Source organism: Anser cygnoides, chromosome 3 (genome assembly GCF_040182565.1).
Source record: "Anser cygnoides isolate HZ-2024a breed goose chromosome 3, Taihu_goose_T2T_genome, whole genome shotgun sequence".
NCBI classification, from domain to species: Eukaryota; Metazoa; Chordata; class Aves; order Anseriformes; family Anatidae; genus Anser; species Anser cygnoides.
The window spans coordinates 86,736,100-86,759,215 of NC_089875.1; the positions used below are offsets into that span (position 1 = coordinate 86,736,100).

The following is a 23,116-nucleotide window of genomic DNA, read 5'->3' on the forward strand; positions in this document are numbered from 1 at the left end:
TCCCAGCACCTCTGCTAAGAAGCACAGCTGTATCAGCTCTGCTTTATAGCAAGCAGTGGACAGCAACAGAGACCAAAGGCTAGTGCCACAAAAAGACTTAGGCGTTTTGTTGCCCATATAAAATGTAACACAGATCTGGCAGCATGTACAGCATGAGCATATATGCTCACCCCCTGCTTTTACAGTATGTGGGTTTGTATTTTTGTTCTCCTACTGACATTATCATTTCACCTGAATGATTCCTTTATTTCTCCCTATTATTTCACACAATTTATTTTTCCAGGAAGGTCTTGCTTTCTTCAGTTTGTTAAGCTAAGCAAGTCACTTGCTCTCATTCCCCATGTGGATGATAGAGTTCCCATTCCCTTGATCACCCTTAGAGCCTTTCACCACATTTGTTCCAGTTTATCTTAAAAAAAAAAAAAAATCACAGCTGATCAGAGCTGGAAGCAATTTTCTAAACAAAATCGTACATAAAGCCTTGCACAGCAGTGTTAATGCTTCCCATCTCTACTGAGAAGATGTTGTCTGTCTCATCTTAAAGCCTGACTAGATCTTTTTAGTCCAAGTTTTGTCTGCAGCTGGAAGCTCTTCTGCAGCTGGGCTCAGCTGGTTTGACTGCTTGAGAGGCAAAAAGAGGCAAGCCTGCCTCGTGCCTCGCTTCTTGATTTACATGTAGCAGACCCGTGATGAGTACTTACTTCATACTTACCTTCTGGGGCTTTGCCCACTGAGGTCTTTTGTGAAATGTGTCTGTGGGCACCATGGGAAGGAAAGGGAGGGCAAAGTGGCTGCTGTTGCCTTTTGCAGGACACTCCCCTCACCCCCAGATATGATTATGACCTACCTCATTTTTTCTGTTGAATTCAGGCCAAAGAAACCTATCTTGCAAATCACCAGGAGCCCAAAATAGTGAACAGGCTCAAAGATGGTTCCCCAAGCTTTTGCTTGTAGACATCCTTCTGTTCTAAAGGCACAGGAGATTTTCTGAAGGTGCAGAGACATCACAGTTCCTTTGCTGCTCTGTGAGACCCCATCCCCTCTCCTCTGTCCTCCATGTGCTCCAAGGAGAATGCCCCAGTGTGGTAGGAAACAGCTCCCTGGAGCTCCTTGTTCTCTTCTTCATCCATCTACCTGAGCGGTTAGTCTCTCTCTTTTTTTTTTTTCTTTTTTTTTTTTCTTTCATTAATACAATTCTCTTTGGTGAAATAATCCAGTTTTGAATAGGCCTCCCAGAATATGGACCCAAGTGCTTTATGAAACAAAACGCTAAGGACTGTATTACCTTAAGAAAATGACAGGAATACCAAAGCTGTTACGGTGTCTGATTCCAGCCTTCCTGTGCTTCTGAGGTTCAAAGAAAACAAACAAAAAAGGTAAACACAGCAGAGAGAGCACAAAATAAAAAGTAATGAACATACCAAGGTGCGGTTTGATAGAGGCATCAGATGAGCAAGCTGTAATTGTTCAGCTTAGTTCTTAATGTAAGAAACTTCTAACACCAAAAAGTGTCTTTGATCTTAACAAGGGAACAAGTGTCTTTGATATGGAGAAAAATAAGTGTGTTTGGAGAGAGATGTATCTCGCATAATTACAAAAATGTAATCAAAACGGAGCTCTTTGGTGAGCTACAGGCAGCATTGATGTGATTTGTGCAAGGACGTCATTAGACAGAATCTGGGAAGCTGTGGGCCTAGACTTCACTGCACTTGTGAAGAGATGTATTGTGGTCTTTAATCTGCCATCAGTGGTTTGGAAAAAAAAAAATCGAGGTCTAAGCAGAGATGATTATGCAGAAAGCAGATTTAGAACTTATTTTGAAGTTGGTCCAAATTTTATTTCATAGCATTTCTTGACCACATTCCTAGCATTGCATTGGAATGATAATTAGAAAGGGAACTACCTTTTCTAGTGGAAAGCCAAGCTTGTGTTCAGCTGAACTATTTGAAATGATCTGGGGAGGAACCTGCCTTATACTTCTGGGACTGTGGTAAGCAAGAACATCCCATGGTTGATCACATCAAAATTTGGTTCAGGATAAAAAGTGTCAAAGCCCTGAGACTCGACCTCTTTGTATAAGTAAAAGATGTTTTGACAAGAATCATACAATCATTAAGGTTGGAAGAGATCTTCAGGAACGTCTGCTCCAACCATCCCCCTACCACCAATGTCACCCACTAAACCCTGTCCCTAAGCACCACGTCCAACCTTTCCTTGAACACCCCCAGGGACGGTGACTCCACCACCTCCCTGGGCAACCCGTCCCAATGCCTGACTGCTCTTTCTGAAAAATAATCTCCTGGAGAATGCAGGCATCGATCCTGCTACCTCTCGCATGCTAAGCAAGCGCTCTACCATTTGAGCTAATTCCCCAGTTGACCATTATTGTTTTTTCTCCCACTTTGTGTAACATAGTCTTACTGTTTTGTTACTGGCAGTGACAGTCACAAGTGCTATCTGCTGCTATCTTCATAAACAAGGGGAAAACACTAGTACACCAGAGACCTCCCCCCTCAAGTCAATGAGCACAGAAGTGATGGAAAACATCAGATCCATCAGTCATGCTGATGTCCTCATCTGCCAGGCACCAGAAGTCTATTAGTGACTGAGAAACCATCGGTGTCACATACTTAAATTACTGTGTCGTGGTGGCCTGCAGTAACACCCCATAAAAGGCTCTCAGAAATCTTTCCCCAAACTCTCAGGAATGTGACATAACAGGCTTGTCCTCAGCCAGGCTCCAAGCAAGCCCAGCACGTCATAAAAAGCACAGTTCATAACTTGCTGCATCCCATTCTGTTACAGACACATGTGCAGCCATGCACACAGATCTGGCTGTGAACGTGTGGCAGCTGTCACCTCTCCAGCTATTATGGCACTGGGACGGAAAGCTCTGCTCCACAACATGCAGGGCTCAGGATGCACAGTGACTTCAGGGAAAGGAAACTATCTGGAGCTGAAATGCAGTGGGATCCAGCAAAAGCAACCTGGCTTTGTAATGTTCCAGTGTCTCACCGTAAGTGTAGTAAATAGATTAAATGAAAGCAAGGGAACAGCCCGAGGTTCCCATGTACACTTAAAGTCACTGGCAACCAGATTCAAAAAAAAAAAAAAAAAAAAAAAGCAATGCAAGTGGTATGACTTAAGCTTCGAAGCATTACACTTCTTTCACTTCTTTTTCTGGGTGTAAAAAGACCTATTTTTCAATTCACAAATGGAGTGAATCAGGAATACAATACATGCACAATAAATTAGTGGTTCATCCCTGACCCAGCATGCCATAACCGTGACTGCCTGGTTCTTCCTATCTGGTTTTAGTCTCTATGACACATAAACCCAACAGATGATTTCTCCCAAACCGCAGCCTCTGGCCCTTTCATCTAAATCTTTGTAGCTGATCTTCAGCTCATTTAGGTCGTTGTTAATGTTTTGTTGACACAATGCTCTTGGTCATCCACAGTCTCTTCCCAGACATTTTCCGGACTCGTGTTGGCTGTAGGACCTTGCCTGCTTTCCACCTCACTATGTGCCTGACCTAACCAGCTTTTCTACCATAGCTTACTGGCTCTTGTCCAGTTCTCTCAACCATTTCCAGACCCATAATCTAGCATGTTCCCTCAGCTTTTATCCTCTGTCAACATTTTGAGATGAAGTAAACAGCTTTAACTCTCACCAACCATGTTTCCACCAGAAAGCACAGTGTTGGTATTTCACTGCTTTGCCTTGCTACTTGTTAAAGGGCTTCACCACCCTTTCTCCTAGACTTTTGCTCTGGCCTGTCTGTTGTTGCCATACCTGTACAGGGTCACCAAGGAAACAAAATTCCTCAGTGTTACTGACCTTTACTGCCTCTTGTTGAGCTGCATCTGCTGTTCTCCTCCGGCAAAAGCAAACAAGACTTATTTAGGTCTCTCTCCTGTGTCGGACACTGCTTGGCACCTTTGCCTGCATGCCAGGAGTAAGTGCCGTGAGGCATCTGCTTTCCTGCCAACCCAGCACCACCCCAGGGCTGCTGCCTGAGGCATCCCTTAGCCAGCCCAAAAAGCAGAGGCAATTGCCATCACCTTTGCCCAATTTCTGTCACTACCTTAAACCAATTTGTTAGTTTGGGGTTGGGGTTTTACACCACATCCACTGCTGGTGTAGAGTTGCAGTGTTGTTTCTCTATTTCTTCTGCTGTTTCCCAGGTGCTATAACCTTCCCTGGGCTCTCTCCATGCTGCCACCATTGTGTGAAGACCACTTCCAAGGCACTATGGTTCATGGATGGTCCTTGGCTCTCCAGTGCATTTCCTAGAACCCTTCCAGAATGTATATTTGCTCCATACATCCATCCCTGAAACCTGCCTGTCTATCCCTGACAGCAGCTGCTGTCCCTTTCTATAGACTAGCTTCTTCTGCTGCTTGGAGATCTTTCTGGGATTAAGTATGAAACCATGAGATTCCCAGTTATTATAATTACTGCAGTTAGCGTATGTGCCTCTGGCCTGGCCAAGCCACAGTGTTCTCCACTGTGGGATGCCCCCTGTGGACTGATTGTTGTTTTCTTGATAATTTGCACCACATTTTCAATAAAGTCATTGTGCTCAAAGGTGGTCTCGAGCAAAATTTGGTATTTTTTCTTACAGGACAGCTCACCTCTGCAAACATTTGTGGTGAGAATCATGCCTGAAGCATCTGTTTTACCTTTCATTTACGTAATGTCTAAATGCCTTTCTCAGTTTGTATCAAAATGTAAAGTGGGATTTGGGAGAACAAAATGAAAAATAATACTTCAAGAAATTCCAATTTGAAAAGGTTGCTACAAGTTTCTGGCACAGAGATCTGAATTAGAAAACTTCAAGTATGTAAACATCCCCAAAACGCTACAAAAGATCAGTCTGATCTTATCTACCACATGGCTGACTTTGTTATAACCGGAAGCCATATAGGTACTGAACTACGATTTTTTTTTAATACTTGCAGATATTCTGTGAGCTTCAGAAGGAAATGCTCGGCGTAAATATTGCTTGCAAAAGGGCTTGTCAGCAAATTTATTAATCTTATGGGATGTGCCAAAGTGAAAAATACAGCTATCTTTCCATGGATTTCCTGTCTCTTTTGGCATGTTCATACGATAGGAAAGCTTTTAGCTTTTTTAATTATTATTATTATTTTGGAACATCAATAGAGCTCTCAGGACTTTAATCCTGGTAACTGTATTCCCTTGTTGCAGTGAAACCACTGACCTGTGTACTAGTTGCAACCTAGGAAACCTACAAGGTACTTGATAAAAGTTATTTCTCTCTGCAAAGCCCTGAAGGCGCCAGGTAGGTCTGAGTCGTGGTGACCAGACCCAGCTTATACTTGAGGACATGGAAAACAAGGAATCGGCTCTTATTTTCACACTGAGCTTGCCTATAAAAGTTCACAGAGACTATAGCCCTCTCAGCCAGCCTTGCTGAATTCAGTTGAAATAACATGTTTGCTGCAGGATGTAAAAATAGAAATATACGGATATGATAATCCCTCCCTCAAAGCCCGGACAGTGTTGCTTAGGGAATGAGTAAACATGTAAGCTAACACCTATCACACTTTCTTGCATGCTTTTCATCGTTTTTAGCTGTACCTATGCTGCAAGCTGAGGGCAGCCAAGTCAGAGAGGCAGTGGTGAGAAAAAAAGTAAATCAAGGGCTTTGTTTAGACAGATTTTTCTGTTAAAGAAATCGTGTCAGTTTGGAAATTTTACATCTGTGTGAAAGTATTTTTAGCTACTATTGCTATGAGCCCTGCCGTAAGTCTCTGGAGCTAAAAATGGATCCCAGAAAACAACCTAAAATATAACCCCTTTCTTCCAATGCATTAACCTGGTTGAATTCCAGCTTTTGGCAGACTGGCAGAAACTTGGCACTTTTTTCTTGGATTTTTTTTTTCACGTTTTGCACGTTTTTTCAAAGAAAGAGAACAACAAAAAATTACAAAAAAAAATATTTGGTGAGGGATGCAGACTGATATTAGCAGAACTTAAAACAATTTCATTCCTCTAAACACAGTCAAGTCAACATCAAAGACTTAGTTTAGTACTTTGCTGGCCAGATTTTTAGGTGTTCTCAATACAAATCACTGGAGAAACCTCATGGTCATTTTTTTTGTTTTCCAACAATGATACAATAAGAAAGGAAAGGGGAAGCAAGGAATTAAGCTGACCATTGGTAATATGTGCAGACTTCATCTCAATTAAAGAACAGTGGATCTGATAGTGTATACCTGAGTATACATAATACAACTATGTATCAGTATGCCATGTATACTGCTAGTACCATGACAAGCCTGAAGTAGAAATGGGAGTGAAGAGGTAGTTTTTAAAGGGATTTAGCTGACCCTGCTGAGGAAGAACCCCCTCAACCGCTCCCAGGTCAGCCTGTACCTTCCCTTGTGATAGACTGGTCACTTTGGACATAGGCAAGGATCTCATCCACCTCATTCCATGTCCTGCAACATTTGCAGAACACCAACAGCATTGCACAGGTGACAGCAAGTAAACTGGCCAGATGACAGCCTTTTGTTTGCAGTTCCCTGGCAGTGCAGGACTGCTGGTTGCTGTCAGCAGCTCTGTGAGGATCCCAACAAGAGCTGCTGCAGGCTCCTCCTGTGCAAGCAATGCTCCCAGCGAGCTGGTACTGCCTTGGTCACAGTCTTGGGTGTCTGTGGCCAGTCCCTCACCCTCCGATAGCCCCGAGGCACACTGACTGTGGGGCAGTTTGCATTATTTTGTGGCTGGCAGCTCTTGCCAGGAATAATTCAGGGCTGTGACTGGGGAAAAAAGGAGCAAAACAAGGAGGAAAAATGAGCAGTCTTGCAAATAGGAGTCCAGAAGGAAGACCTGGGAACTAGGTGGGTTTCAGCTTGTTCAAGGGTCTACCTGCACGCCCTTGCATCTGGTGTGCTGTGGGTGTTTCTCTGCCCAGGGCTGGCTCCAACTGCAAGCAAATGGGCAACTGCGGGAATCGTGACCGGCGTTTGGGAACAGGATAATTACAATCTGTGCTCTGCAAGGGTGGGTTGGCTTTCACTGAAATAAACGGCTCAAATCTATGATGAATATCAGCATTGTAGGCACAAGGGGCAAGGCAGTAAATTGTAGTCGGATGAAATACCTACATTTAATTATGTCAAATTATATAGAATTTGAGAGACTTTTTCTGATGCCTGCTATTTAAAGTTATGCCTAAGTGCACTTCCTTGCCTGAATAAAGCAGCTTTTGTTGCAGGATGTGGGCCTGCTTTGTAGTTTATGATTTATAGCCTTCACCACATTTTGTCACTTTCTTGTGTCTTGACTGAGATCTTTCTGAACACCTAGTTTCAGACAATGGGGCACAGCTAGAGAGCATGACTATATACAGACTCTTAAACAAGCACGAGCAATGTTTTGTTGTTGGTTTTTTCCTCCATGATACTTAGGTGTCTTGAGCATGCTGTATGCCGAAATATATATATAGCACATGCACGTGCTGTCAGTAGTCGTTGTGCCACCCACCTAAAATTCATGCATTTCTACCTCAGCCAGATGGGGCCAATACCAAAAATCTTCATTTATGATCATTTTTGATCCAGCCCCTCGGGAGCACACAAAGAGCCCTGGCTGGTCCAGCTGTGCACCAATGTGGGAGGCCTCCTGGGGAACAGCCATGAGCCGTGGGCCGGGCTCGGCCTGCTCCTTCCTGGTGGAGCTGGCAAAAAAACAAGCCTCCAGCTCCGGGCAGGGGACACCTCAGCCCTTCCACCACGGGCAGAGGAGACAAAAGGCTGGTGAGGCTGAAGACTGGCCACCCACACAGCTCTGGAAAGGAGAGATGTGTGATGGGCTGACGAGAGCCTGAAATGCTCCTGGCTTGATGGGGTGGGTGTGCAGGGACTGTGTGGACAGTGAGCATGTTGGTGGTGGCCCAGGCCCGAACCACTTATTCCCAGGGAAAAACATGGGAGCATTTCCAAGCTGGACCTTCCTCAGCAGCCTGCCCAGCCAGCGGGACACGTGGTGGGGTGGCAGGACCTACACCAGCCCAGCCAGCATCTCAGATGGCTGTCAGGCACAGCGACTGGGCTGGAAGCAATGAGGTTCTCCAGGCATACTGTGAGCAGTGCAGTACAGCCATCACTTTATTTACCAGATATTTAAGGTTTCTGTGCTCCCTGGTAATGCACCAGGAGCATCCACACCCACTGCTCACCTCACTGCAAGGGACTGTAGAGAGGCCTGGCTAGCAGATTGCTCAGCACGACACCGGTTAACAAAGGGACTCAAGAGCTCCATGAATAGGTAAAAAAAGAACAATTTAATTTGACTGTTCCCGCTGGTTGAAAAATAAGCAAATAAATCCAAAGAACCCACTTAGGAAATGATCCCATTTTTCATACCTTGATGAATGATTGTAAGGTTTCGTCTATGGGTACAGACAGATGTTACAAACACAGCAGAAGGAAATGACTAAAACCTGAGGACTGTTTTTCTTTAAAAATAAAAATAATCAAACTTCTTTGGGAAAACACTTGGAACTTCAGCCTTGTGGAGCCAGATTCATTCAAGAGCAGTGTCATGTACTTCAGTGAGCATGTGTCAATATACACACACACACACACAGCAGTTTGCTTTAGCACCTATGTTCCACTGAGATAATTTTAACCATATTAAGAGGTTGAGCAATCCCTTCCCCAAAACAGCAGGCTGAGCAAAAGTAATTCCTGCAATGATGTGATGAACCACCGGTTCTCAAGGGGCTGGGACCAGGACCAGTAGCCCCACTGTGGAGCAGCAAAGTTTTGCCTGTGCTGCAGGAAGCCATGGGTTGATCTTGGCATGGGACAAAGCCGGCGAGGAAAGGACCAAGGGACAGCTGAAGAAAGCAGTGGCTTCAGATCATCTCTGCTCTGCAGGGCTGGTCTCTGACATTCTGACATCCATGTGCCATTGCTACAGCCACCTCTGACTCAAGCAGAGCAAACACCAAATGAAGAACAGCTCAGTAAGTGATGCAGAATCAAAGAATGGTTGAGGTTGGAAGGGACCTCTGGAGATCATTTAGACCAACCCCCCTGCAAAGCAGAGTCACCTGGAGCACATTGCATGGATGGCATCCAGGCAGGTTTTGAATATCTCCAGAGAAGGCAACACCACAACTTCTCTGGGCAACCTGTGCCAGTGCTCTGTCACCCTCACAGTAAAGAAGTTTTTCCTCCTAATCAGCTGGAACTTCCCGTGTTTCAGTTTGTGCCCGTTGCCTCTTGTTCTGTCGCTGGGCACCACTGAAGAGTCCAGCCCCATCCTGTTCACACCCTCCCTTCGGATATTTATACACACTAATAAGATCCCCTCTCAGTCTTCTTTTCTCCAAGCTAAACAGACACAGCTCTCTCAGCCTTGTTGGTTTTCTTAGAAGAAAATGAGATAAAAGTCACCTTAAAGGCTTAAAAGTGTTGTAGTAGTAAAAGTAGCTAGGTTGTAGGCAAAAAGGGAGGGGAAAACCTAACTGAAGAGATGGGTGGATGGACAAGAAAAGATCTCTAGAAAGGAATAACAATTATGGTTACTCTAACCTCATCCATATTGCTTTTTGTTCTGCAGATATTAACACTTGAATGGCAACCTGCCCACTCTCTCCTTCCCAAGTTAAATTGCGTTTTGTGAATAAAGCACAGGAACGGAGGGTTACAACAAGAGATGCCATAAAGCCGTTTAAGGTGCACTTGAACAAAGTTGCGCTTTGTTCTTCCACCACCTCACTGCTCTCTCAAGAAGTATCTTTGGACACCCCTGAGGTCAAGAAGTAGGCTTTTGCGTCACAGCAGGCAAAAGCTTGTTGCTTTTTTTATGGGATTAAAAAAAAAAAAAAAATCTGAGCCAAAACCACACTAATATGACACATATCTCTCAAGTGTCTTCTGCTTTGACTTGAGGCACGGCCCTGCACCAGGCTGGGTGGGCAAGGAAAGCCTACAGTGCTGGGTTGCAGCCGTGGGTCCTCCTGGGGGCACCCTGCCCATCTTTTCTGCACAAGCCATTCAAAAAAAAAGCGAACAAAACTATTTTGCTGCAAACCCCTGGTTAGAAAATAGAGTGTATGAGCTAGCTGAGCTATCCGAGCACATGGAAAGTTGCGGTGCTGCACTGCAAATGCGTGCAGGTGCTGAGTAATTCAGTGCCCATTGCCACTGAACAGCAAACTCTCCCTAATGTCTCCTCTGTGCAATCGCATCACACCTGCCATTGAGACCCACCACCTGGATGTGCTGCTCAATGCCAGCCAAGCGCCGTCTCCAAGCTTGCAGAGATGAGCTGGCTCCTCAATTCGTCTCCCGTCACGGCTTATTTCCTGCCTGCCGAGCACCAGGCTGCTCTGACTCAGCTGCAGGAGGAAGGCGTTGCCATAGCATGCCCTTGTGCAGATTGCTTCTGTCTCCCACTGAAGGTCACCGTCCCCGCGTCACCACGCAGTATCACTGCCGCAGCACAGGTGGAGGAACAGTTTGTATGAGTGCTCCTTACCTGACCTGGGGTGAAACTAAAGGGACTTGGGATACTGATGTCACTCTGCAGACTGACGTCGTCCTTCACCAGTCGGATTTCAGCAAGGTCCGAGACACTGAGGAAGAGGACAATGGCTTTACTATCCATTTGGCTTACGCCAGAGCTCTGGCAAGCCAAACTGCGTTTGTATAGAGGAGGCTCCTGCTGACACCCATGGGCAGAAGCAGCAGACGGGACTGTTGTCCCCACCAGCTCCCTCAGGCAGAGCCCAGCGGACTGGCCATGCTCCTCCACAACCACCCAGGTTCCCTGCTGGGAGAAACAGGGCCAGTCCCAGCCAAGCATGAGCTGCCTCTCCTGCTTCACAGCCCGAGCTAACCCAAGAGGTTCGGCCTGGAGGGGAACCCCCATGTTTGCCTGCACCGCCACATCACCTGGGCAAGTCAGGGGGCTGGTAAGGGCTGCAGTGGAACGGCTGGAAGGAAATCATCCATCCACAGCCCAGGTCACTTAGCTCAAAATTGCTTGGGACTGCACAAAACTGGAGCTAAGGTGGCTCAGATACCACAGAGCTGTTAAAAGCAGTGCAACCGCTGGCGTAATAAATTCAGACAATTTCTGTTTTCAGCAAGTACTCAGCTGCAAGCAAATGGAGTGAAAGTAAACAGGAATGATTTAATTATCATATAAAATTAATTAATTAGACACAGGAATCAACAGGGAATCCTTTTCAAACACCGGTGCCACATTACTGTCAGTTGTAGCATACTTATCTGCTGACCTACATGAGCAAGAACAGATTGAAGTTTCTGCCCTTAATATACTCTAATTATTTTGGCTTATTTTTCCCCCAAGACCAGCTAAAATAAAAAGGGTGACTGAAGAACATACAATCATTTCAAAGCAAGTAATGTAAACCCAAAGCTGGGTTGATTCAGTGTTGCACTGGCAATGTGAAAATAGACTAATGGCCAAATCCATTGGTTGTTCCTTCTGGTACAGGGCTGGGGACAACTAACAGAACATTACATACAGTTTAGGTCACCATGCTGGTAGCGGTAGACTGAGGGACAGGCAGTCTTCTCCCAGCTTCTTGCACCAGTTTCTGCGTGGCCCCAGTATCCACCTTCATGTGCTGCTTCTCTGCTCCCTTGTCCTTCTGCCAAAAGCATGGAATGGGAATTTTCGTTTGAAGTTAAACATGTAGCACCATCCACATTTGGGCTGTGACTCTATTACAGCCACTGAGAATTGTATCCTGTTGCCCACACGAGCATCTAACAATGATGGTTGAGATGTCTGAGACTCAAGAAGCATCTGAGCTAGCAGGTGTGACTGAGGACCTATGGAAAATCTGAACCCTTCTAAAGTACCAGCTGAAGGCCAGGCAGGATGCCTTACAGCATCTCATTTGGCACTCATTTTGGCACGGACAACCTGAGGCAGTCAATACAATCATTTCAGCCTACAGAGTGAGTCAGACTGCCCTATAAACACTTACCGGCTAGCTCAACTGCTCCGCTCAGCCAAACACACATATATCTTGACACTTAAATATAGGTGGCTTAACGCTGATCTGAATCCCACGCACAGCTCCAGCAGGAAGCAATGGGACTGCAGTGCCCTCAGCTCCCATTGAATCACCACTGTTACTTGTGGCTTCGCTGAACTTGAACCAGGTCCGTCATGAATGCTATCTTTAGATATTCAGCAGAAGCTTGAAGAGCTGCAGACACTAACTGCAGCCAGGGGACATTTGCAGGGCTGGAATTTTGCTCTAAACTATTCTCCTACAGGAACTAACTTCCCAGTTCAGCAACAGCTCATCACCCCGAGGACAATCCTTTCTTTCACATGCACAACGTCCCGTATCCCACCTTGTGTACTTGCTGGGGATTTGAGCAATTTATTTTGAAAATTGAGGCACGCACCAATCTCAGTGCTAGCATTTTATGCAAGCTCACAGAAAGATAGTCAGACATCAGCTATCCAAGCCCCAGAAAACAAAGGGCTCCATTTATATGCTTGAACACAGGCATCTAGTGCCATTTGAGATACCCTAAGGCACCCAAGATACACATGGGGTTGGCAGAAATCACATAAGACCTATGGAAGCAGCAGCTGGAGACCTGGAGACCCCACAGGATACCCTAGGGTGTCTCAAATAGTAATTGACGCCAAAGCATAAGCAACTGAATTAAGTTCTAAAAATCTTGTTTATACTGAAGTCAGATGTACGTCTCCTGTATCTAACACACACGTATCTTGCAGAGCTGCTAGGCAGCAAAAGAGCTACAAAAGAATTGCATCCTTATTTCGGGTCTACTGAAATCTGGCAGAGCTTACAGACTGTGTCAGCTTATTTTGTTATGAGCGTATAATGCTCACTGAACCCCATGAGTTGCTGTGATAACAATCTCTGCCAGCTTGCTGAATGGGTGCCTTTCAGTTGCTGCCTCTGAAGTTATGTGGCTAGAACAGAGCTTCAGCAATACACCAGAGCACTGTGAACACCATTTTTTAGGTGCGGAATCAGGAGAGCTGTCTGAAAAGATTCATGAGCTCGGAATTGATTATCAGACCAGAGGAGGGGAAGGTCATTGTGTCAAGACCCATGGCTACCACAGTGAAAATATGCTACTGTGCAATCCTCTCCTAAAAAATGCACAGTTCCACAAGGGAGAACACCTCAAATGATTTATTTATTTATACTATTAACCGGTGCACTGTTTATTACTGCAAAGTTTTTATGGCAGAAAAGTCTGAGCTATATGAAAGGAGACAAGTATACAAGCCTTTACCACAGTTAATAAATCTGTGATCCCATGAAGGCTACGTATGTCTGCCTTGAATTTCAGACTGCTGTCTCAGGACCCAGCATTGAACTGCGTTCATTAATTATTTCCAGCAATTTGCATTAAATGAGCATGACTAGATAGATTACTAATTTTCTGGACTAACAGCAAGGAGTGATGACACAATTTTTGCTTTAAAATGAATTACTAATAGCGAAACAACCACCGTCCAGGGTAAATCAGACAATATTCCCCGTCACATCTTTTGCATAATATAATTAAGCTCATTAGGAGACTTTAGTGATTAAAAAACAGAAAATATGACTTGCCTTTGTATTTTATTATTGAAGAATTTAATGAGATAGTTATTTGTATGTAACAGCACACACCTTCCTTTCCGATTAGAGTTACATATTATTTTTCCATAACACTCTTTCAACAGCCACCACCCCGGACAGGTTACGTGAACGCATGCTGCCATCTAGGCAGGTTTGTGGGAACAACACGTCTTTTACAATATTGATCATCTTTGCGAGGGAAAAAAAAAAAAAAATCTATTATCCAATGTGGAGGAGAAAGGAACAGTTTTTACACTATTAAAAAGTGACACATCACTACTCACCGAAAACACAAAAACTAGCCCCAAGCAGATTGTAGTAGTCTACTTAAGAGCAAATATTTTCTGTTTATTGAGAAATATATTATTTCTGTATTCCCATACACGCAACTTAAATTTAAACTCTGCAATAAATTAGAAAATGCTTGTATCTATGAAAACCACGAATACAAGTTCTATAGTATTAAGGCTATTAAGACAGCACTTTGTCAGTACTGTATCTACTTTAAATGCTTTGAAATATAGTAATTACACATTTTTAAAAGACAGTTAATAAAAAATCTCATGATTTTCTACAAAGAAAAATATTTTAAATCATTTTTCTTCATAAAAAGAAAATTTTTCCATCAAGCAGAAAAAATATAAAATACATCATGCACTTATTGTATTTAAATCAATTAACAAACTCTATGCACAGCATTTACAGAAGACATATAGGCAGAAGACATTTACAGAAGACTTGACTGATAATGTCAATTTTACCAGAAACATTAATAAATAGCTTAATTTTCAGTTGTGTTATCACAAAATGTCTTCCTCCTCCTTTCATTCCAGTAGGATAATGTGGGATTCTGTAGGGAGCACATGAACTGTGAATGCAGAATCTTACACAACATGGCAGGAGAACTTCAAAAAATTGTAATTTAGCACTTTCCATCTCTACATGTCCTTTGAAGATGGATCTTTGAATCGAGTTCTGCTGGAAAGCAAGCTTTGCACCATCTTACAACAACAAACTACACTACAAGGATTGCTCCTGAGGTTTGGGAGAGTGAGATGAGAGTTGCCTAGTAGCCCTGAGAAGCCACTCAGAGATGTGGGCACATGCACTTTGGCACCCATAATCAAAAGTGTTGCCCCAAAGGTCCAGTTTCCCCTGGATTTGAGTGGATCTGCCTGATTAACAACCCTCAAATTCATCAGAACAGGTGATGGACAAGAAAGGAAAGGGAATATCTACTGACAATCAGAGTGAAGTCACTCTCCTGAGTTTCCTCTCTGGGGTGTTTCATCGATCATCTTGGGAATTGTCCTGAACAGTTTTGTGTACGAAAGTGCTCTTCTTTCTCCCTGCAACATCCCCCTGAATAAGTGCAGAAATGTGCTTTTTTGGCTACTGGCATACTTCTTCCAATCCCATTCCTTCCCCCATAAAATAAGAAGCAACACATTATTAGACTGATTTATACTGAGAGAAAAAAAAATCTCAGTTTAGGTGGTGGACAAGTGAGCAAAGCTGATACCAAAAGTATTCAGTAACAGGCTTTGAAACTACTGTGCTAGAAGTTCTGTTGCCCTTTGAACAGTCCTTGAATGCAGGACAAGGGAGGACAACTTCCATAGCAAGCATCTTTCCTCTGTCCTTAACTTGCTATATGGAAAAGAAGGACATTATTAAAAATTAAGCAAACATCCATTGACTTCTGAAGCTCTCAGCCAGAAAGGCTGGAATTCTTTTTGCACTTCAGAGCATTCAGTGCCCTTTATATTAGCACAGGAAAAAACATTCATGTCTAATTTTATTGTAGAGTCTTTTTGACAATTTTGCATTCCTGTGTCCTCACCAACAGAAAATGCTACATGCGGTGCCTCTCCTTCCACCACCAGCATGAATTTGGTAGTGTACTGTTACCTTTCCTGGACAAGTTACCACATTTAAAAAAAACACTCATCTGCAGACACATTCCACACTGAGATGAAGAATAATAAAAACAGATATTGCATTAAGGTGGAGCAATGGAACTTCTCAACTATAACAACAAAGCAACAACATCTCTCCTCTCTTCTCAAGAAAAAATGGAGTTTTTATTTCCCTTTCAAAAAGGAAAATCAATATTTGGGACCGCTTTACATGAAGCCAACTCTACTGAAAAGCAACTAATGGCACAGGTTAAAGGAGGTCTCAGTCAGACCAAATGCACAAGTTGGTCTGGCTGTCCAATATTTATTTTGTTGAAAATACAATTGCATTCAAATAGCTTCTTTGGGTTTTCCCAAAACAATAACAAAACCAAGAGACAACATGTGCATAATATGTTTTATTGAATAAAATCCCACTTCTAATATTTACACAATTAAGTTTTAACCTAGTGAAGTATTGCAATGTCTAACATTCATAGAACATCTGGAGTATCTTTAAATACATGACACCACTTATTATAGCAATCACCTGTCCATCACTGACTTCTTAATTAATGAGGATTTGAACTTACTGAAAATTAACCAAGATAAATATTAAGAACAGTTGAGTTCAGAAAAAACAGTTTTCTGTGTGAATTCCAAAACCGAAAGACGTTAGTGTCAAGAGTTATGAAGAAGACTTCAGTATTTTCCTGTTCTTCTTCTCGTCTCTGCAGAAGAAGATAAAAGAAATTACAGATCTTAAGGCTGAATATAATATCCATGATTTAAACACCCAGCACTCTCCAAGGTAATCTTACTTTTAAAATTTATTATGTCCTCCCTGGTATATTTAAAATTAAAAAAAAAAAAAAAAGTTTTCCTTTATCAGGCATATGTTTGGATTTAATCCATTTCTAACCAATAATGAAAAGAAAGTTCTTAAATCTGAGCCACTTGAGATGTTTTGCTCCAGTGTGGCTAACTATGCAGGTGTGATGTGAACACCATCTTTGTCCACTTAATTCAAGATAAAAATAAAAAGCTAATTTAACAAGATGTTTACTTATTATGTATTAAAAGTATTATCAAAAATTTGAAGCTGCCAAAGTAGATAGACAGAAATTAGAAATGCTGCAACTGATGTCTAGTGTCATGACAATACTAATTACTACCATTTATACAAAAACTTTATGATGAATTATCTTCCATCCTGCTCTAGTATAAGTAGAGTCATGTGTTGTTTTTTAAAGCTCTAAGAGATATTCTATCCATCTGCTATTACAGTCATGAGGGGTCTTGTAAAACAACTGTAGTCAACACCTTTCCTATTTTGTTGTTGTTGTTGTTTTAAAAAAAAAAAATGTTAATTACTCCTGATCTTGCATGGATTCTCAGGAAGGTTTGAATGAAAGACTAAAATCCCTACCTATAGTCTTGCAACAGCTATCTTAACTCATAGCACTAGTAAGACTGTTATCTTTTATTTGGATTGCTCCCTAGTTGTGAATAAGATATGATTTACTGGCCATTTTCATGTTTTTTGCCATCCAGCAGGAAAACATTATAAACCAGGAATGCTGTGTTCTATTCAAGCCTCTGGAGGTTGTTCATTCTATGGGTTGCAGATGGTGCAGCATGAAAGGCAAGCTGCCTAGCCTGCAACATTTAGGATTCTGTGCTGAAAAAAAAAAAAAAAAAAAAGAAAAACCAAAAAAAACCTGGTTGTTAGTCTCAGGTTAAAAAGAAGTTATCTTCCATAGTCTCTCATTTTATTCATCAAATGGGGAGGAGTTATATTTTTCCCGTGCCTCAAAGTTAACATTTATGAGGTACTGCCTAAAACAAGGACAATAGTAACTGCCTGCAAAGAATAGCTACTAACCTAAGTATCTAACTTAGGAAGTCCCTTCCTGATTCCCAGCACAACTTACTGGCTGAGAAAGGGCAAGCGTTGCTGTCATTTGCAAGCCTCTCCCAACTGGAGCACTGGTTCTAAGCAAAATATATTGGATGTTGACAATATAGGCTCCCCAGGGATGTAGTTACGGCACCAAGCCTGTTGGACTTTAAGAAGCGTTTGGACTGTGTACTTGGTCATATGGTCTGAATTTTTGAGTAGACCCGTGTGGTGCCAGGAGTTAGACTCAATGATCCTTATGGGTCCCTTCCAACTCAGGATATTCTGTGATTCTATGATTGACAACAACTCAAATACACGCTTGAAAATAAAAATAAATAAATTCAAATCTATCCCTTTCATTCCCTAACATCACTTAACCTTTAGGCACCATGCTTAAATTTTCCATAAAAAATAGTTCCACAATAAAGTTAACAGTGTGATAGTGATAATTTTAGAGGCTGAATTTGTAACAGCAATGTTGTCTCTACACACACCACACACACACAAACTCTTAGGCAGGTGAACTGTTAACAGCTTAAAAATTAATAATTTGACAATAAACCAGAATATGCAGATGTGGTTGAAAAAGCTGCAAAGGTAACAGAAAACCACTTGAGTATTGGCTACAGTCACCCCTCAATATATTTGTCTACCATGAGAGTGTATCTTATAACATTTGTTGGTTGCCTTCTTTCTGTTTCTTCTTTTTCTCTCTCTCTTTTTTTTTTCCTCCCCAGATGAGCATAGACACCATTCCAGCTATCCAGGAAATGTGTATCCATCTTAACCTCACTGATTTTTTTCTCTTTATCTTTTCTTCCAACTACAAAGAGTTGTCTGGAACACAGCTGCCTACCTGGAAGCTATTTCTCTTATAGCTAACATAGCTATAAATTTTAATAACTAAGAAGCTGCTGAAAGATACAGATTTTGCTCTTGCCTGTCATTGGCAAGCTCTACAGTACATGCTGTCAAACTATCTTTGAGCAGGAAAATGATCTGTACTGTCAACCTCAAGACAAGCAACTATGTGTGTGTGAGACATTGTTAACGCAGTTTGAATAAAACCAAGTATACATTAAGATAATAAGGCTATGTTCAAAAATGACTGACTGTAGCATCCAGCTTGAGACCCTGCATTAGCCCCAGATGCAGCATAGTGAGTGAGTTCTCTGTCATTTCAAACGAAACTTCACTATCAAACTAAAGAGATGTCAGGCCATCTTAGAAAGGACGATCTGATATGTGCCACAGATGTATTTGACAGTTTGTTTATCACTTGCTTTTTTTTTCCCTTACATCCTGCCTGAAAGCAATGGATGAAGCAAGTTCTAGTAAAATGCCGATTAAGAGGAATAAACAAGAAAAGAGCCAGACATGCCACCACATTGTATTCACTGGAATGACTTGGAACATAAGCAAAGCAACAACTTTGCCAGCTTTGCCATTTCTGTAACTCAAAAGCCAATCCTGTATCTCTTTCCACCACAGGGAACTACCAGCTCCCCTTTCTCTCCAGCAGTAGGACAAGAAGGGGCCCAACTTCTCCAACATCCAGAAGACTATGGTCATCTTCAAGTCCACAGAAACTGTAGCACCACTTCTGAGAAGAGATGCCCGTCTTTGTGTATATGACGTGGTTTGGAAAACACATTAACCTCATCAGTCCATAGTGACAGCAAGTAACCTCACTAATGAACGTTACACTGAGTACAAGAAGCAGCAAATGCTAGAACAATGCTTCCATTCCTCAGAGACATAAAGGTACTCCCCTACATGCAAACTCTGAAGAGCAGATGGTGGAATGGAGATCAACTGAAACGCTGTGTTGGACAAGCACATAAGACCAAGTACATAGCAGAGCACACAGACAAATAATGCAGGCGACTTTTCCAAATTTTAGTCTATACTACCTTCACAGGAAAGTTTAGCATAAACTTCAAGTATAGAAATTGGACTGTGTGCAAATTCACTGCAATCACACTTCTTTATTCTCATACATCCCTCACTTTAGCATCCTGTGTAGGATGTAGGGGGTTAAATTAAGCCTCTGAACCACCCATTTTCCTTGGTTTGTCTCCCTCTGTTTACATAGCGGTAAGAATATTTGGTCTTTTGGGTTTGGTTTGGAAAGAAAAAATTAGAGGCTACCTAGCACGGTCCAGTAACTTGCCTGAAAGAGTACAGACATCCCATTCTCTTTAGGACAGCTTCACTGACTGCAGTACTGAGGTGTAAAATGAAAATAAAATAACTCTTTAATATGTTCAACTCAGATAAAAGGCAAGGAGAATTGTTGGGAAAAAGCCATCATTTACCTCTACAAAAGAATTTGCAACATTCTTCAGTTTTAAGCCTGAAATGCTGCAGTATGTCAATACTGGGTGATTTTGGAGAAATATTCTAAGTGAAACTACTTTATTTTTTAGAGACGCTGCCTCATTGGTAGCTTTCCCATGTCACATACAAGAACTCAAGTTTCAGCTACCATGGGAAACAAAGATAGTGAAATGCAAAAAGTCATCCTGAAAGAAAATGTGTGTACAAATGGGATTAACATTAAGGTATTGACAACCTTCTCTACCGGGTTCTAATTCACAGCTTTACGTATAGATAAAGTGGACACAAGAGGGCGCCCCTAATATAGGGCCTACCTTGGACCGTGGTCTTCAGTGTCAGCAGCTACAAATCCCCTTTACGTATTACAGGATCTCCTTATTCCAGAAACAAACTGGCCAGTTGTTTTTCGTGTGGTTTTGGTTTTGTTTCTCTTTTGGGTTTAGAAGTACAAGACCCATTGAGTCTTAATCTCAAAAACTATGCTACTTGATCTGCTTAATTAAAGGAAGTTCAGAAGACAATGGATTGATATATTTCCTGATGATTAAACTTTGGTCATTAAACACAAAGGTTTATGAGAACACCACCCAATACTTTCTGAAGTCATGGCTGGCCAATGTGCAGATGAATACTTCTGAGTATGATATTAGAATGAAATCAAAGACTAAGACAATACAGACTATGATTAATGAACACATAATATAAATAAACTACTTCACAGACTAGATGCCTGGAGGGCTCTGCAAATAGAAATATCTGTATATGATCAGATTACCTAAAAGTTATACAGAAGAATGTTTTTTAGAGTCAATATTAAATAGAAGCCTTATAACCATATTTGAATAGAACTGCAAAACATTGCAAATGCTTCACACATTTTCAGTGCTCTGTGTATGCTTGTAATGCAGTGCCTATATTCAGTGTAGATCGAGACTTACTAGTACCTCACAGGATTACAATACAACCCTGAAGAATGAAAAATCATACAGTTTAACAATATGCTTTGCCTACGAAATAACTGTCTTTAAATATACCTGATCTTACTTTTCAGGATATAAGACATTTTATTTTCTGATTGATTAAGGAAGGTAATTCATTTCAAACACTGAGTTCTGTGGCACTACTAAAAAATATTTAGACACTTTTCAGACTGAAGGCCCAAAGCCATGTCCCCCTCTGCTCTGCCCTCGTGAGGCGCCACTTCGAGCCCTACATCCAGGTCTGGGGCCCCCCAGCATAACAAGGATGTGGACCTGTTAGAGCAGGTTCAGAGTAGGGCAACGAGGATGATGAGGGTTGGAGCACCTCTCCTATGAAGACAGGCTGAGAGAGCTGGGGATGTTCAGTCTGGAGAAGAGAAGGGTCCAAGGAGACCTCATTGTGGCCTTTCACACCTTAAACAGGGCTTATAAAAAAGACGGAGAGCAACTTTTTACATGAGCAGATAGGAGTAGGACAAGGGGAAATGGTTTTAAACTAAAAGAGGGGAGATTTAGATTAGATGGTAGGAGGAAATTCTTCACTCAGAGGTTGAAGCACTGGAACAGGCTGCCCAGAGAAGCTGTGGATGCCCCATCCACATACATGAAGTGTTCAAGGCCAGGTTGGATGGGACCCTGGGCAACCTGGTCTGGTGGAAGGTGTCCCTGCCCATGGCAGGGGGGTTGGAAATAGATGATCTTTAAGGTCCCTTCCAACCCAAACTATTCTGTGATTATATGATTTGATACTTGTTAAAGAAAATAAAGGAGCAGTACCTTGCAATCACCCTGTTGGAATGTTTTACAGGCAAACTATCAAGTAAGACATCATTTCTCACCTAACTACTGATCAGTAGTTAATCATTTTTCGAAGAGCATCATAGCATTTCCATTTGTCTGGGATGTAGAAAGGCTCGAAGATGTGAGGGAAAGGAGTGTCATAGCCACAGACTCTTGAAATAGGAGCCTCCAAATTCAGAAAGCATTCCTCCTATTAACAGAAATATAGAATAAATGTTAGTGAGGCCATTATTTGCAGGAGTCTTGCATCACAAATTGAGGTCAAATGAACTCTGCCAGACTGACAGTCCTGGAAACTGAAACCTTCTATTTATATCACAGCATAAGTATTCCAGACCAGAACATTACTTCCTTTTGCCCACAGGTCCATATTAAAACAACAGTTTTCTATTAATGTTATTTTCATTTTCTACATGTGTGCTGCATTAAACTGTACGCAGGTTATATTTAGTACATCTGCTATACATCCAGAAAAATGCTGCCAAGAAAAAAAAATATTTTAGGAACAAAGGATTAAAGAGTTTCTTTCCTGTGCCACTTTTAAACAAACAGAAGAATTACGTAACCTAAGAGTGCACGTTATTTGTTGGATACAAAAGCATCATATTTAAACTTCTTTGAACCCTTAGGTAATTAAGGCTCTGTCTGAGAAGTGCTAAGCAGTCGCAGAAATTATGAATTTGAACTTGAATGGATTTCCACATCTCCAACACTTGAGTCAAATCTATGCTCTACACAAATACACACAACTTTTGTTCTGTTCAGAAATCAGATTTGGCAACTGAGAGAGTTTTTTTACTCGGCCTGCTAAGGCCGAGTAAAACTTTGCACCACATTAATCTGAAAATAACCTATGGAAATATGTGTAAAGTGTTACCAGCTTTAATAACCAAATATACATTGGGGTCTCAAATAGGAGAGCGAAGACATGGACCATGACAACTGGCAAAAAGTGGATGCAGTAATACCTCTTTTCAGATCAAATCAATGTCAACGCTGATTATCATCTCATTTTTCCCCCACATCTTTAGCATATGTGTCCACTTTCCAGAGCAGACAAATGAAGAGACAAAACACATCTTTTCCTGGACTCTCCCTTACAGATCGTAGCAACTGAGACATCCTGGCCAACTTCCTCTGTATGTAGCTCAACAAAATAGAAGGTAACGTATTATCTACCAGTCCTTCTCTACCAGGTACACAAAGAAAACAGTCAAATAGCTATGCTGCTTTTCAGCAGCAAAGTGCTAAGTATGTTCTCAAACTGATGAACTGTTTTGAATGAATGTTGCCTTGCAATCAGTGGCAGCCTAACTCTAACATACTATGCTTTCTGTACATCGTGATACATGGCAGCATAGAAGGTACTCATAACACATCATGAATAGTTTTTCCTCCAGCTACCATTTCTGTGCAGTGTGAATGGACGTATTTATTTGAAGTTGATGGGAGCAAAATACTCAGGAGGCTGTGAGATTGCATACACCGTTGTCACATTTAATAGCAAACTAACCCACCTAGAAAGTTTCAGAGTCTGAATGGGTCTGAGGTAAAG

The 23,116-nt window shown here is 42.0% G+C and overlaps 1 protein-coding gene across 1 annotated transcript in view; it reads right to left on the reverse strand.

The window, feature by feature from the left end:
- Positions 1–15,943: 15,943 nt before the first annotated feature.
- Positions 15,944–23,116, reverse strand: part of BCKDHB (branched chain keto acid dehydrogenase E1 subunit beta) — a 125,641-nt gene continuing 118,468 nt past the window's right edge. The window contains exons 10-11 of the mRNA XM_066994621.1: positions 21,600–21,751; positions 15,944–16,268 (exon numbers count right to left, since the gene is read on the reverse strand). Of these exons, the coding sequence (XP_066850722.1) occupies positions 21,611–21,751 (141 nt within the window). The 3' untranslated portion in view covers positions 15,944–16,268; positions 21,600–21,610. The remainder of the gene's footprint in view (positions 16,269–21,599; positions 21,752–23,116) is intronic.